At 35.1% G+C, this 15,370-nt stretch overlaps 2 protein-coding genes across 2 annotated transcripts; one reads left to right on the top strand and one right to left on the bottom strand.

The window, feature by feature from the left end:
* The first annotated feature begins 90 nt into the window (after positions 1-90).
* On the top strand, positions 91-7,469 carry LOC135083025 (uncharacterized). Its single transcript, XM_063977792.1, has 9 exons — positions 91-500; positions 4,773-4,904; positions 4,994-5,236; positions 5,306-5,401; positions 5,522-5,643; positions 5,721-5,865; positions 5,946-6,006; positions 6,099-7,267; positions 7,353-7,469. Exons 1-9 carry the CDS (start codon positions 429-431, stop codon positions 7,437-7,439), a joined length of 2,127 nt encoding a protein of 708 aa, XP_063833862.1. The 5' UTR covers positions 91-428; the 3' UTR covers positions 7,440-7,469.
* A 125-nt stretch (positions 7,470-7,594) lies between these two features.
* Positions 7,595-10,960, bottom strand: LOC135086552 (2-Hydroxyacid oxidase 1). The gene is made up of 9 exons (XM_063981298.1): positions 10,751-10,960; positions 10,470-10,621; positions 10,257-10,377; positions 10,028-10,162; positions 9,808-9,936; positions 9,600-9,732; positions 8,071-8,190; positions 7,848-7,959; positions 7,595-7,759 (listed from the first exon to the last, which is right to left on the bottom strand). Exons 1-9 carry the CDS (start codon positions 10,882-10,884, stop codon positions 7,692-7,694), a joined length of 1,104 nt encoding a protein of 367 aa, XP_063837368.1. The 5' UTR covers positions 10,885-10,960; the 3' UTR covers positions 7,595-7,691.
* Positions 10,961-15,370: the final 4,410 nt, after the last annotated feature.

Below are 15,370 nucleotides of genomic sequence, written 5' to 3'. Positions count from 1 at the left end.
AAATTGACACTTGCACCTGACAATCATGACATTGACAGTGACAACTTTTTTGTTTTTTGTGCAAAGGTACAAAAACTATACTTACTCATGCACAGCAGTTGCCGTGCATTACATTATTTGAATCGTGCATTCCTTATTTTCTCTTTTTCAGGAAGCATTTTCTTCAGCAGTTATCTTCCCCCTTCAGTACACAATCAAAAGATAATAACAACAATGACAAAAGTTAACACAATGCGCGTCAAGCTTTATCATTATTCATCATAATACATATTTTTAATCTGTGGTGAATTTGGCGGTAAACTATCATCGCTGATGAAGCGCCAACAAAGCGCCAAGTTCAAAAAAGTTTACACAGAAACGGAGTTTACCTACTGATGCAAGTATTTAAGTCAATAAATGTTTTGGGAATGTCAATTTAATCGTTGATTATGTACTCATCCTACAGTATGAAGAATATAGAAATTGGTAAATCCTTCCCCACTTGCGGAGAAATTGATAATGTAAGTCTTGAGTCAACGTCATGTAAAAATTATTGTCCTACTAATATTATAAATGCGAAAGTTTGTATGGATGTCTTGATGTCAACATCTTTGTTACTCTTTCACGCAAACTACTGAACGGATTTTAATGAAACTTTACAGTATTATTGTTTATAACCCAGAATAACATATGTATACAGGGTGTTAGGTAAATGGGTATATGAGCCGACACTAGCCCATGTTAACATGGTCATATAAATGGTATGGTGAAGTCAGAAAATTGATATCTTCATTTTAATTATTTTATTTTTCATACAAATCCGATTTTATAAAGGACAATGTTCGTTCTCCATACATTGTTCGCCTAAGAACCAACAATTTTGACATATTACTACCCGAAAGCGAAATAATACGATTCTCTGTGTAAGAACAATGATTCCTGATGGACACTTGCCATAAAATTAATGATTAAGAATATTAAATCACAGCGATTTTATAATATGTCGTTTATGACAACATGGCGTCTAATGTATTGTGTGAATGTATGAACACCGATTCGCGAAAAATGTTTTGTATTGTCGTCACGCCGAGTCGCAGCCAAATAGTATAAAATAATAGAACAAGTTTTAGAAATACAACTCGGCATTCCACTTTTATAATATGCCCACATATTGCACGTAAATAAACAACATGAATCGTAGGTTGTTTCCACCCTTGTTATCTGACACATGAAATAAACTCCTATTGTATTATAGATATCGAAGCCGAATCGTATATAATAATAGAATGGGTTTTGGAGATCACTCGGGGTTCCACTTTTATAAAATACCTACATATTGCATAAAAATAACACGAATCATGAGTTTTCTTTTCACCATTTACATCTGACACGAGATAACAAACTCCTATCTCCATGACTACCGTCGTAGTCTATGCCAAAGACTACAATATTTTAAGCAAGAAGTTTCAAACCTTAGCGGCTACAGTAACCCCTGGGCCACATACATCATGATAACATTCGGTCGACACCGGAACGAAGTCTTGCGATTATGCAAAAAAGCATCGTATTGTAGTGCGACTATATCACGTTCAACCGGGGTTTTAATTCGACTAAATTCCTGACTAAAGACTGGAAGAAAATACGCCGCATTGTATGAGCACTTCGTGTTCGTTAAAGCGGCTTCAGATCTAGAGCCAACATAGTTTTCTTTCCAATAATATCCACAAGTAGCGCTGCATGATCTTTACAACAAAAACGGCAATAGTTATTAAGGTGCCAAAATTATATGATTACTCTGGCACGGTATTATACACGTTCGAAGATTTGTCATTTTCATTAATTTCATCATCATCATCATCATTTCAGCCACAGGACGTCCACTACTGAACATAGGCCTCCCCCAATGACTTCCACATCGCACGGTTGGTAGCGGCCTGCATCCAGCGCCTTCCCGCTACCTTTATCAGGTCGTCGGTCCACCTTGTGGTGGGTTGACATTGCAGAATATGACTTTTTATAGGTTCATCATAGAATTCGGCGGGGATATCCTCACGGAGGAAGTTCGAAAAAGGGCGGAAAAAGATCTTATAATAATGCAAGGCCGAAGCTGTAACGCGCGTGCTCCTACGTGTAATCCGCCGAGTATGCAATAAATAGTAATGTCTGGTAAATAGCGGTAATACGTATCGTTCGTTCGTTCGTTTCAGCCGAAAAGACGTCCACTGCTGGACAAAGGCCTCCCCCAAGGATTTCCACGAAGACCGATCCTGCACCGCTCGCATACAGGCACCTCCCGCGACTTTGACCAGATCGTCGGTCCACCTAGTGGGAGGCCTGCCGTCTTTCGGCTCGTGGTCGCCACTCAAGAACTTTCCTGCCCCAGCGGCCATCAGCTCTACGAGCTATGTGCCCCGCCCCGTCTATGTCTATCATCAACAGCCCTTTACAGTCTACTGCTGGACTATGAGCCTCCTCCACTATAGTGAAGGGTTTTGCCATAATCTCCACGCTTGGCAGGCTATGTCTATATGCGCTACGATTACAGGGTATCATTTTGCATAGTCGCAAGACTTCACTCCGCTGCTGTCAAATCAATGTCGCATAATGTTATCGCAATGTGTGTGGCCCTTGGCCAAATCACAGAAGCCTATGCGAAGAAAGAGCACTTGAATGACAATGAAAATCAGGGTTACCATTTTATAAGATCTCCTCACTATTGAGGGTAACAAAGTAACATTAATAATCTAGCCATTAATTACATTTATTACCTATACGAGAAAGTAAAGCAACATGCGGTTTTATTTTAATGTGTAAAATATTTGTAACAGTTTGTTCTAAGTTTAGTTTTACAACAGTATTGCTGTTTCAGCTGTCACTGTGAAGCTTTGGGATAATAAATAAATAGAAAAAATATTAACATAAATATTTATTTAAGTTTTTATGTTCATTATCATACTAAGCCAATTTAAGTTACACTGTGTGACAGTCTTTGACACTAAACAAACTCTTCAGCTTAATAATACCTACCTACAGGGCGTTTTTATAGTTACTCTTGCTGATGAAACAAGAAGGGTTGATTCTACTACTGAAATACAACTACTTTTCTTACAGGACCAATATCAAATTCTCAAAAAAATTCACATTCTCGTGATGGTGATAATTTCTATGGAGAGGTTTTTTTTTATATTCGGTCTCTTGGGATAAGTTATTCCATTTGAGCAGTAGAATTAATCCTTTTTATTTGATCACATATAAAAATAACACAAGTGTTTAGGAAAACTTCTTCTTTGGTATGGTATCACTACGGAGTTATAATGGCGGCAACTCTGTATCACTGACTTGTAACTTTCAAACAGTATGAATAATAAGGGCACCACATTGGTTTTCTTTCTGAAAAAAGGCTTTCACTTTTAGTACTAACCCTTTAGCACTATTTCATTGAAATAAAAATACAATAAACGCACAGAAGACTGAAATTGAGTCAACTGACGTGACATTTATAATTTGTTGACATTATGACAGTTTGACAAGACTAGGGATTGAAAAAGTTTTAATTGAAAAAGTAAAATGACAATTTATTAAAACGATTCACAAGGATATAATCGATTAAAAATATTTATAAAATGTTCTGATACTTGCCTGTAGCGATTATCCAATCCTGGTTTCTACTGAAAAACTACCTCGTGGCAATTTTAATAAAATAATAAAATCTTTATCTTCTCTTTCACAATCTATAAAAGTTCATTTGGTCTATTATTATACATGCGCTATGAATGAGGGTTTTCGCGATTGAAAAATCCGCGAGATGGCAATACGTAGACGTGAGGTCCAAATGCTGCATGATTGGTTATTTTTGACATGACATTGACAGATATGTCAAAATCCACCAATCATGCAGCATTTGGACCTCGCGTATACGTATTGCCATCTCGCGGATTTTTCAATCGCGAAAACCCTCATTGGCATAGATTATAAGAGACTGGCAACTATACTAGGTTGATATATGTTTCTCTCACTTCAACTGGCATTGGATTCAACATCGGATTCTGACACTTTTACAGTTATGATACCATGAATATCAGTTTATGGTCCTAATTATTTTCATTTTATTTACGACCTTCGACCAGTTGGACACTTTAGATAGCTTCTTGTAATAGTGTCAATATCTTTTTAGCTTTTAACGCAAATCTAGTCTTCTAATCGATTTATTTTATTTTCAAAATCGATATTTTATTGTCTATGATGGCCGCAGGAACATCACTATACATGGACTCCCAGCAATAAAGTACGGTAATGCCTCGTACAGATTTTATCGGCAAAAATAATGGAACTTGATAGGTTTTAGACCATGCCACGCACCAAAACGTCCGGAAGTTGTAATAGTATTATAGAATAAACGTTAAAAGACTTATTTATTTAATTTTTCAATGCTTAAGTGTCCATTAGAATGAAAGGGTGCTTAATGTATTAAAAAAAATAGAAAATAATTATGATGGGTTAATGTTTTTGGGCGGTTTTTTAGGCGGTTTCTGACAATGTCCTTTATTTTGTATGGAAATTAAAAAAAATTAAATGATGATATCAAATTTCTGACTTCACCATACCATTTATATGCCCATGTTAACATGGGCTAGTGTCGGCTCATATACCCATTTACCTAACACCCTGTATAGGCTATAATTTATGACAATCAAACAAACTAAATTTCACGTGAGTGAAGCCGCGGGCAAAAGCTAGTACCTATTCTATACATTTGTCATCAATTTAGTGTCTAACTTTGCTTATTGTTTTAGAACATGTCCGATAAAAAAGGCGTTTCTGGCACAGAAGATGTGCAAAAACTTGTGGAGTTGATAAATACGACCGATGATGTTGAGTTATTAGTAAAATTATTTTCTGTGTTAGCAGCGTATTTAGTGTCAAATGTAAGTATAGCCTAGTACCATTGAGATACAAAAAATAGCAATAATAATATGTAATTCCATAAACATTTCTAATTTATTATCGTTTTAAGGAGACCTATAAAGGCGATATAATCACCAGAAATAATATTTATGACAAAATTAGCTTAGTGCTACGTAAGAGCCAATTGGTGAAAACTGTACGAGCGTTAAACTTCATTACTGCATTGCTATATCTAACTGAGGAGGAAGAGGGGCCATCTAGGGGGAAAAGTTTGGTATTGTATGCTCAGAACATGATCAGGATTAGCGGATGTTTGCTACTTATGTGCAATATGTTCACTAGCTGTATGTTGGTAAGTTCCTGCTAATAATCGCTCATTTTATATTTCGAACATTGTGGTAATTTTTAAGTAACATTTCAGCACCAGGAAACTTGGAGGGCACTGTGTCAATGTTTAGCCGAATCTTGCCGACATTCAACTGAAAATCAGTCTTATTGCTCACATTTGGTCCCTATGGTAAGATCTATTAACCATTCAGATACCACTCAATTAACAACATTACTTACTTACGTTTACTCATTAACGACCAACCGAGGAAAATGACGGAAGCTTAAACTAAAATTTACTATCTAATAGGCCGTACAGAAATGTATTCAAGGAAATACGGAAGCCATGGAAATATTAAAAAGCTTAATACATAACCATCAGTATAACTCGCAACTGTTTGTGGAATCCAACGGCATAATACTCTTCAGAAGGTAATTTATTACCAAACATAAAAATTAAATACGTAAATTACTTACTTACTGAAATTCTGAAAACTTCTTGCTTGTAGGAGGGAGTCTCTTCTGGATGACACATCAATGCAGCTTTTGAGTTCTTTAGTTCAACATTCTTCACAAGAAATGTTATATCTGATCCATGAAACCGTGTTTGAAAATATAACCTATTTAAAAAATATATATGGCACACAAAACAAGGTAAGAAATGCATTCTGATCAAGTTTCAAACCCAGATAATACCAAATAAGTTTTACTAAAAGTTCCATTTTTGTCCACAGATTGGTCAGTGGGCTACCTTAATCTGGCATCATTTAAATTCCCGAATAAAAGTCACTACAGGTAAATAAGACTTTACGTTGAATGCGAGAACAGGCATCAAGTGCTAGGAGTTAAAAAGTGTCCCCGCGATAAATCTCTTTTTTTTATTACAGCTAAAGCCAAAAATAATGATCTCAGTCTAAGAAACAATCAGGACATAACAGGAAATAATGAGCATTCTGTAATTGATATCGCATTCTTAAAGCCTGACGATACCGCAAGACTATTGCAAAATGTTATCAATGAAATACATCAGTACAATGCAAGGAACAACGTTATTCAGAAAATGAAAAGACATACTGATGAAGTAACAAACGTTGAACAGGACCATTTAAACGTTATGTTAAACTCAAAAAAGATCCAAAGAAATATGTCCGGATACAAAGCAATTAACATGAAAAAACAGTTGAATAAAGAAACGGAAAACTTTGATCCCACCTCAAATGAAATGTCGTTTTCATTCTTACTAAACAATAAAAAACATACGCACGGGAAAAACGTTAAAGTTTACAAACAAATGGGAACTTTCGGTTCCCAAATTGTTAAACATCCGTCGGTTACACATAATTCTATCTCTAATCAAATTGAAACGATATCAAGCAATATGACGAGCAACAACATTTTGCAACAAGATGCGACATTTCTGAGCAGTGCTCTGCTGACCCATGCGTCAACATTTGAAAATGAAGATCCTAGTCTTCTAGACTTCAATCCGATATTTGTTTCCACTCCGAAAAAAGACAAAAGAAATACAAAAACCATTAATTTAACCAAATCTCCAAACCGACAAAACGAACAACGAACGAACTTAACACCAACAAAACGAATTGTTAGAAGAATGGATAAAACTTTTAAGGCCGCTAGATATTCCAAAGATGGAGTTAAGCCAAAAAGAGATTTGAAGAACAGATCAATGACATCAAGACTGTTTAACGTTATAAATGACTCGTGCACAACATTTGTGAAAACTGTTAAAAACATATTCAAATCTAAGAAAAGTGATGATGCGGACGTGAAGAATCCTACTGTTAACGTTAGCAGTATTGAACATTCTTGTAGTTACAGCTTTACTGATTACATGCGCAAGAGGGACGCTCTGCTTTTAAGCAAAAATCCAGAAAGCATACGTAACAGCGAATTCAATGAAACGGACAATATCAAATCTTGCAAAACCTGTAACGATACCGTCTCACTAAAGTATAAAGTTAACAACGACCATTACCTCAAGGAGACAGTCACTAAGCTCAAGTTAGGAATTAACTTATACGGATGTGATTTCAAGGTACGGTTATCAAATTCAAATTTTATAAATAAAAAGTACCTATAAACAATTTGTGATAATAATAACTTTTTAATATTTTTTCCAGAAAATATCAAGAGCTATGTGGCCGCGAGAGACTTACATGACACCCGAAGTGCTGTATAATTTGTATCGTAAATTAATTGTAAAATAAGAATAAAACTGTTTGATTATGATTTTTAAATAAAAGAGCTTAATTTGAAAAAATATTTTTCTCTGTTTTCCATTCACTTGTTCGGAAATCGTACTTTAAAAAATAATGTCCACGGGAACTACAACTAAGGTCGTGTAAATAAAATTAAACTAGAATTTGTATCAAAATATAGAAAAGTATATTAAATGTTAGTTAAAGTATATTTATATTAAATATTAATTAAAACTATTTAAGGTAGGCGTAGGTAATAAATTACAACTTGCTGTAAATGCTTTCGTGTCGCACCATGTCACTTGTAATATCACCAACTGTAGGAGTACCTGTAAGAAAAAAATAAGTCGATATAAATTAAAAACCATATATAACTTATTTACCGCGATAATTAGGTACGTACTGTACATTATTTACCTGCTATTTGGAACGCATATTCGAGTTCAGTGCGGAATATAGAGAGCATCCTTTGAACTCCAGCCTGCCCGCCCACAGCCAAGCCCCATAGCGCAGGCCGACCCACAAAAACCTGGAAAAATACCAACGTAAAACTAGGCAGTAGGCATCTATAACTATTTGTTATCGGTATTACGTGGTTGCCTATTTAAATATTGCTTACAATCAAAGACCAAATGCTTACCATTTTAGCTCCAAGAGCTAATGCTTTGTAAACATCGGTGCCGGTCGTTACTCCGCCATCCAAATAAACTTCAACATTGTAGTCTTTAACTGCTCTGATGATCTCTGGCAAAGCTTCAATCTGAAATCCCAATACAATATCTATTAAGTACCTTTGAGTATAATAGTGTCTGCTGTTACTACTGCTGCATGATAGTTTGGTAGGCCCTAGGTCAAACTGACTGGGTTATGCCCGGAACGAAAATAGGTGGAACTCGGTCAATCAACCAAGATCAGCATAGTAGTAGGGGAGATGGGCCCAAAGCGGGTAACTTAAGGTTTGTGTCAATAAAAAAGACGTTACTGCAGTTGCAAAGTTATATATTTTTAATAATTCGTACAAGTATGTATTGAACTTTGTAATAAAAACTAAAAATCACTTCTCTTGTAACAAATCACTTCAAAAATTTAAGAATTAATCAGTCGGTCATTTTACCCGGTTTGCCCGCAGGGGGTGCCCAAAGCGGGTATGGCCCCTGGGGCAAAACGGGTCGAGACTGGGCAAGGCGAGTTACTGACGTTGGCTTTGGCTTTCTTAATGTTAGGTGGGGATATCTCTTTTCAAAGGCTTTACACCAATCTTCTCCAGCAGTTTGACTTTTGAAAGGGTGCGGAATTCTATTGCTCTCTGCATATTGATATACGTGAGATAAAAATCCGATTTTATCAGACCAAAAAAAAATATTATCCATATATCCATGTGAAACAAGACTTCTATCAATTCAGATTCTTGTTTAGCCAAAACAACAAAAATTACCTATGAAACTACCATTTTTGTATCCATATATAATTAGAATAAGAATAAGAAGCGGTTACCCGTTTTACCCATACCCGCTTTGCTCAAAAGATACTTTTTTACGTTTTGTAAAATAATCTCAAAATCTTTATCAGAAATGTTGCTCAAACAATAAGAATTCTACGCTGTTTTAATGCAGAATAATACACAAGTAACAGATTCAACACAACTTTAAATAGAATGAAGTAATTCATATTCACATATCTTGATATTTTTTTGTGAAACAGGCAAATAAAAACATTCGCGTCTCGGAGCTCCGTCGCGCGTCGCCGATGTTTCGGCCAAACTGATTCGTGTCGAAACAAGTTCGGGCGTTGCCACGAAACGCACATATGTGCACAATCGGCTTGTATACGTGAATAACGAAGGCTACCCGCTTTGGGCGGTATACCCGCTTTGGGCTCACCTCCCCTAAATATGTCTTGGTATATGCTGCTTAAAGAAACAAAGCTTTAAATTGTAGGTACATAAACATTATTGTTTGTTAGAGCAGACTGTTTACGGTATTCATTAAGTGTTCGGTTCCTGCTTGACTGATAGATAAGGAGGAACTGTGGGTCAGTCAGATGGGCAGTAGGTATAAATAAAAACTTGCTTGTTTACTTAGTAGGATTTATGGATACCGCGTGTTGTAGTAGGTAGGTACCTACTGCTGATACTACAACATCCTATTTTGAAGTGATTTAAATACGTACCGTTGCTGGTACTCCGTCCAGTTGTCTCGCCCCATGATTCGAAACAAGTATTGCAGAACAACCAGCTTTTATTGCTTTTACAGCATCATCTCCGCGAAGAATTCCTTTTGCCACAATTGGTAACTTCGTAATACTAAAATACCAAACAAACTACGTTATGAAAAAGTCTAAAGTACCGTCTTAATCATTCAGCTGCAAATAACGTTACCTTTTTAACCACTTAATATCGTCCCAAGTCAATGATTTATCAAATAGATTTTGAACATAGTTGTTTAATCCACTGCCCTTTCCAGTTTGATGAATTTTAGTCGATAAGTGTCCTTCGAAGTTAGCTAACCTGCCAATAAAATGATAATAATAATAAAAATATGTAAGTTCAACTCCCTCAAATAAATAAGTCTGTTCTATTCAATCACAATAATGCTCACTTTAAATGTGGAGGTAACGTAAACTTATTTCTTACGTCGGCTCTTCGAAGTCCAAACAGTGGAGTGTCGACTGTTAAAGCTATGGCTTTGAATCCGGCTTTTTCCGCTCTCTTAACCAAATTCTTGGTCACTTCTCTGAAATATTAAGTAAAGACTGTATGTAGCACAGATAACTTGATTGTTACGGCTTTAGGTAAACGTAAAGTATTATTAATGAGCGTTTACAAACCTATCGTTATAAATGTAAAGTTGAAACCATTTGATGGCTTTTGGTGCAGCTTCGGCGACTTCTTCAATTGAACTCGTCGCAATTGTGCTTAGCGTAAAAATTGTGCCCTCTGCTTCTGCCGCTGCAACAATGAATATTGCCGATCACTTTTGCTCTAGAATAGGTACACTTCTGTACAAATTATGTAGATAACTTTAATGCTGCAAAGTTTACCTTTAGCATTAGCCAGTTCCCCATCCGGGTGAGCCATCCTCTGCATTGCGGTGGGGGATATGCCGAGCGGCATAGATACTTCTTGACCTAGGACAGTAGTCCGTAAATCGCAGCCAGATAATCCTACTAGACATTTTGGTCGAATACGTAGCCTATAACATAAAGTTAGTAAATATTTAGTTGTTGTTGAATATTTACCACTGTGCACTGTTTAAAACTGGAGACACTGCACCGTGCTTAAAAATTAATAACGCTGATGTGAAAGTGTATGCTTTACTAACTTGTTGAAAGCTTGTCGGTTTTCTGCTAAGGTTTGTTCGTCTGTAGCACCACTCTTGTAATAGTCACGTGCAGGCTTTGGCAAAAGCGTGATCGCTGCCTCTTCAAGTTCTTTAACACTAATATATTTTTCCATTGTTACGCAATACTGCACAACACAAGTTGGATCTTCAACGAAGAATGAAAAGCAATCATCTTACGAACGTAAGTAAGATAACACTGTTTTATATTAGCGAATTATCAGTAACTAATGGCAGCACAGAGGTCAAATAGTTTTTGTAAATAACAAGCAAAACTTACTTATCGAACGCAACAAGTGCCTGGGAATGGTTTTACTCCACATTCCAAATTAGTTAAAATGGTAAATAAACTATATTTTATCACAGCGATGCATCTTCCAATAAGTTTTTGTTGTGATGTTGCATCGAGCTAGAATTATCTGATCTTATTTATAGTTTCTTGCTTATCAGATTAATAGTAAACCGTTTGCTCGTAAAATGCCGCTCCCTGAGTTTCTGTGGCAATGTGACAACAAAGCAATGACAATATCAGTCAAAATATTTTTTTATTTAAACAATATCTAGGTACTAAAAGACCAATCTCTTACTTGTGATTATTTTATCAACATAATACACACATCAACATGGTCTAGGGATATTTCAATTAAACCTAAACAACTAAAATTCTATTAACTTTTTGTTAAGACACCTACACATTAAAATAAACTTTATTAACTTTATTTTTGAAATAGCAAAACTTAAACAAAACAACTATTTAAAACTAATAAAATGTTGAAAACTTACATTAATAATCCGTGGATCCATAAGACTCTCCTGACACACCTGCAGCGGTTGTGCATACTTTTACATGTACACACGCCCACACTGTTAACTATCCATTTCCGTTTTTGCTCTCGCTCTAATCAAATGGCGATTCTTTGCGATAGAACGAGATGACATGAGTTTCAATGGGCAGTTAACACTGTTGGCGATAGTACATGTTTAAAAAAAAGTTAACATTGAAATTTTGTCTGAGTTTTTCCTCTTCTTTTAAGTTTTTTTTAAATTCAACTTTATGTAAAAGTTTATTATCAGATTCGATAGGCTATTATACAAGGTTTATTTTAATGTGTAGGTGTCTTAACACAAAGTTAATAGAATTTTAGTTATTTACCTATTTTAGGTTTAATTGAAATATCCCTTGACCATGTTGATGTGTGTATGAAATAAACTAATTGAATGTTGATGAAGATACACGATCATGTCCAGGAGACCAAAACATATATTATACTAGCTTTCCGCCCGCGGCTTAGCCCGCGTGGAATTTTGTCTGTCACAGAAAAACTTTATCACGCGCGTCCCTGTTTCAAATACCGGGATAAAAACTATCATAATGTCCTTTCCCGAGACTCAAACTAGTATCTCTGTGCCAAATTTCATCAAAATCACTTCAGTGGTTTAGGCGTGAAAGCAAGACAGACCGTTTGCTCGTAAAATGCCGCTCCCTGAGTTTCTGTGGCAATGTGACAACAAAGCAATGACAATATCAGTCAAAATATTTTTTTATTTAAACAATATCTAGGTACTAAAAGACCAATCTCTTACTTGTGATTATTTTATCAACATAATACACACATCAACATGGTCTAGGGATATTTCAATTAAACCTAAACAACTAAAATTCTATTAACTTTTTGTTAAGACACCTACACATTAAAATAAACTTTATTAACTTTATTTTTGAAATAGCAAAACTTAAACAAAACAACTATTTAAAACTAATAAAATGTTGAAAACTTACATTAATAATCCGTGGATCCATAAGACTCTCCTGACACACCTGCAGCGGTTGTGCATACTTTTACATGTACACACGCCCACACTGTTAACTATCCATTTCCGTTTTTGCTCTCGCTCTAATCAAATGGCGATTCTTTGCGATAGAACGAGATGACATGAGTTTCAATGGGCAGTTAACACTGTTGGCGATAGTACATGTTTAAAAAAAAGTTAACATTGAAATTTTGTCTGAGTTTTTCCTCTTCTTTTAAGTTTTTTTTAAATTCAACTTTATGTAAAAGTTTATTATCAGATTCGATAGGCTATTATACAAGGTTTATTTTAATGTGTAGGTGTCTTAACACAAAGTTAATAGAATTTTAGTTATTTACCTATTTTAGGTTTAATTGAAATATCCCTTGACCATGTTGATGTGTGTATGAAATAAACTAATTGAATGTTGATGAAGATACACGATCATGTCCAGGAGACCAAAACATATATTATACTAGCTTTCCGCCCGCGGCTTAGCCCGCGTGGAATTTTGTCTGTCACAGAAAAACTTTATCACGCGCGTCCCTGTTTCAAATACCGGGATAAAAACTATCATAATGTCCTTTCCCGAGACTCAAACTAGTATCTCTGTGCCAAATTTCATCAAAATCACTTCAGTGGTTTAGGCGTGAAAGCAAGACAGACAGACAGTTACTTTCGCATTTATAATATAATAGTATAGAAGTATAGATGTACGCTTAGTGTGCAAATAAATATGATAAATATTAAATAATATGTAAACTCGCAACGAGTCAAAATCAAGATGATCAACTTCGTTCGTTCGTTTCAGCCAAATGACGTCCACTGCTGGACAAAGGCCTCCCCCAAGGTTTTCCACAATGAACGGTCCTGCGCTGCCCGCATCCAGGCTCTTCCCGCGACCTTTACCAGATCGTCGGTCCACCTAGTAGGAGGCCTGCCCACGCTACGTCTTCCAGCCCGTTAAGCAAATGATTTGTATTTTTTATACGCAGTCTGCGCCAACGCCTTTCTAAGTCTGACTGACTAGTGCTTGCTGTCTCGATAGCAACAATAGTAAACACACAACAAGAGCAAGGATGCTAGTGTATTCAATTTTGAACTTGTGAGTTCTATTCTAAAAAACGCACAACAAGTGTGAGTAGTGTTCGCCTCAACTTTCGAAGTACATATTCCTGGGGTAATAAGTTATGAGCTACATCTAATCTAATTAAAATAAAACACATTAAATAAAATTTTCGAATTTATTTCTTGATTTAATATTATAATATCTGTACGAATGCTATTTCGTGAGCATTCTTGTATAATGTCAAATGCCATTCGTTTATATATTTGCCATAGAAATGTTATACAAAACTCAACTGACCTTATAATAATTTATTTATTATTAAGACATTTTACACTTTAAGATGAAACTTGCATGCAGTTTTTCTGAACACTGACTGATCATATCAATGGTGTTTTATTACAAATTGAATAATGTATTTAAAACTGGTAATTACTGTAACCACATCCTAATTTTTATTATAGGGACCTTTTCATCTTTATTTACTTTCAAGTGTGATACTTTAAAAATATGAATGTGATTGAGAATGTATTAACTCAATAATTTTTTCCACAAAATTGAATGCAGACTTGTGATGACTTCCCATATTACATTTGATAAATATTAGTTTTTTTCTTACACCCCATTGCTATTCCTCCTATCTAAGCCTAAGTTCAATCACATTTAAACTCAACAGAATATTGAACGTTTGCATTTTACAAAAGATACAAAACATTTTCAATTACTAATAAGCTACTAAGAAAAAGGGTCACCACGCATCCCTCATCCTATAACTTCATCTTTGGTAATAAAGTTAGCATTATGTAATTAGCAGTCAATAATAATTCAAATTGTTCACTATCCTGTTTCTTCCAAGCATACATCACATACTTTTGGTACATTTAAATCCAAGTGACAAAAACTTTCTACGTTTATGAAGCCTATATAAAATTCTTGAACTTGATAAAATTAAAATTTGTCAAAGATCAATATGCAGACTATCAGGAGCAAGCAAATTGAGCAAATAAAATTAAAATAAGGCACAAGGTCGACGCGACCAGTATTTAGTATTATTTTAGTGCTACAAGAAATAGTAAAGGAGAAAAGTACTCAACGAGTATGTAAATAGTGAAATGCATAACTAAATGACAGTGTTTCACTTTACTAGATCTGCCACGTAAGTAATTTCACGTACAACTCTACAGTGCATCACCTGATAGCCTGGATGATACAACGATCTACTAGAAAGAAGGAAAATATCTTACAACCATTAATTAAGACATATAAAAATAAATAACATATATTACAAAGCAGAATATTGACATAGTGGCAACATTTTCCTGTTAGACTAGTCTTTAATACCTATATCTACATTTTCATGAATTAAAAACTAAGATCATTATGTTAGTACATCTATCGAAATAAGCCGAAATATTAATAAAGTTGTTATGCTTAGTCAGTTTTAGGCCAATTTTGTTCTCTGGCCATATCGTATTTTATACTATGTACAGTCAATTTGTGATGAGCTCCTGAACTGCTTATTTTGGCATTAGCGCGAAGCAGGATTATTAGCAGATTCAGCTAACTTTTCTACGAGTTTTTCTAATTTGATAGTTACGTTAAATATGAAAGGTTTTAAGTTTGTCATCTTGCATGATACATAATTACTACAGTACTATAAGGCATAATAAATGTATGGAGCTACATAACTGACAATGCATACGTCATTTCTACACGAGTTCTTTTATCATAATTTGTATTATTAT

The sequence above is a fragment of the Ostrinia nubilalis genome, chromosome 2, assembly GCF_963855985.1.
Source record: "Ostrinia nubilalis chromosome 2, ilOstNubi1.1, whole genome shotgun sequence".
NCBI classification, from domain to species: domain Eukaryota; kingdom Metazoa; phylum Arthropoda; class Insecta; order Lepidoptera; family Crambidae; genus Ostrinia; species Ostrinia nubilalis.
This window is presented reverse-complemented; position numbering and strand designations above follow the sequence as displayed.

Excerpts from the sequence above, each read along its gene's own strand:
- LOC135083025 (XM_063977792.1), top strand. The coding sequence starts at position 429 with ATGTACTCATCCTACAGTATGAAGAATATAGAAATTGGTAAATCCTTC. Across the intron at positions 5,402-5,521 it reads GCTCACATTTGGTCCCTATG|GCCGTACAGAAATGTATTCA; the intron begins GTAAGATCTATT and ends ACTATCTAATAG. Across the intron at positions 7,268-7,352 it reads TATACGGATGTGATTTCAAG|AAAATATCAAGAGCTATGTG; the intron begins GTACGGTTATCA and ends TATTTTTTCCAG.
- LOC135086552 (XM_063981298.1), bottom strand. The coding sequence starts at position 10,884 with ATGGAAAAATATATTAGTGTTAAAGAACTTGAAGAGGCAGCGATCACG. Across the intron at positions 10,622-10,750 it reads AACCGACAAGCTTTCAACAA|GCTACGTATTCGACCAAAAT; the intron begins GTTAGTAAAGCA and ends TTTATGTTATAG. Across the intron at positions 9,937-10,027 it reads ACGTTACCTCCACATTTAAA|GTTAGCTAACTTCGAAGGAC; the intron begins GTGAGCATTATT and ends TTTTATTGGCAG.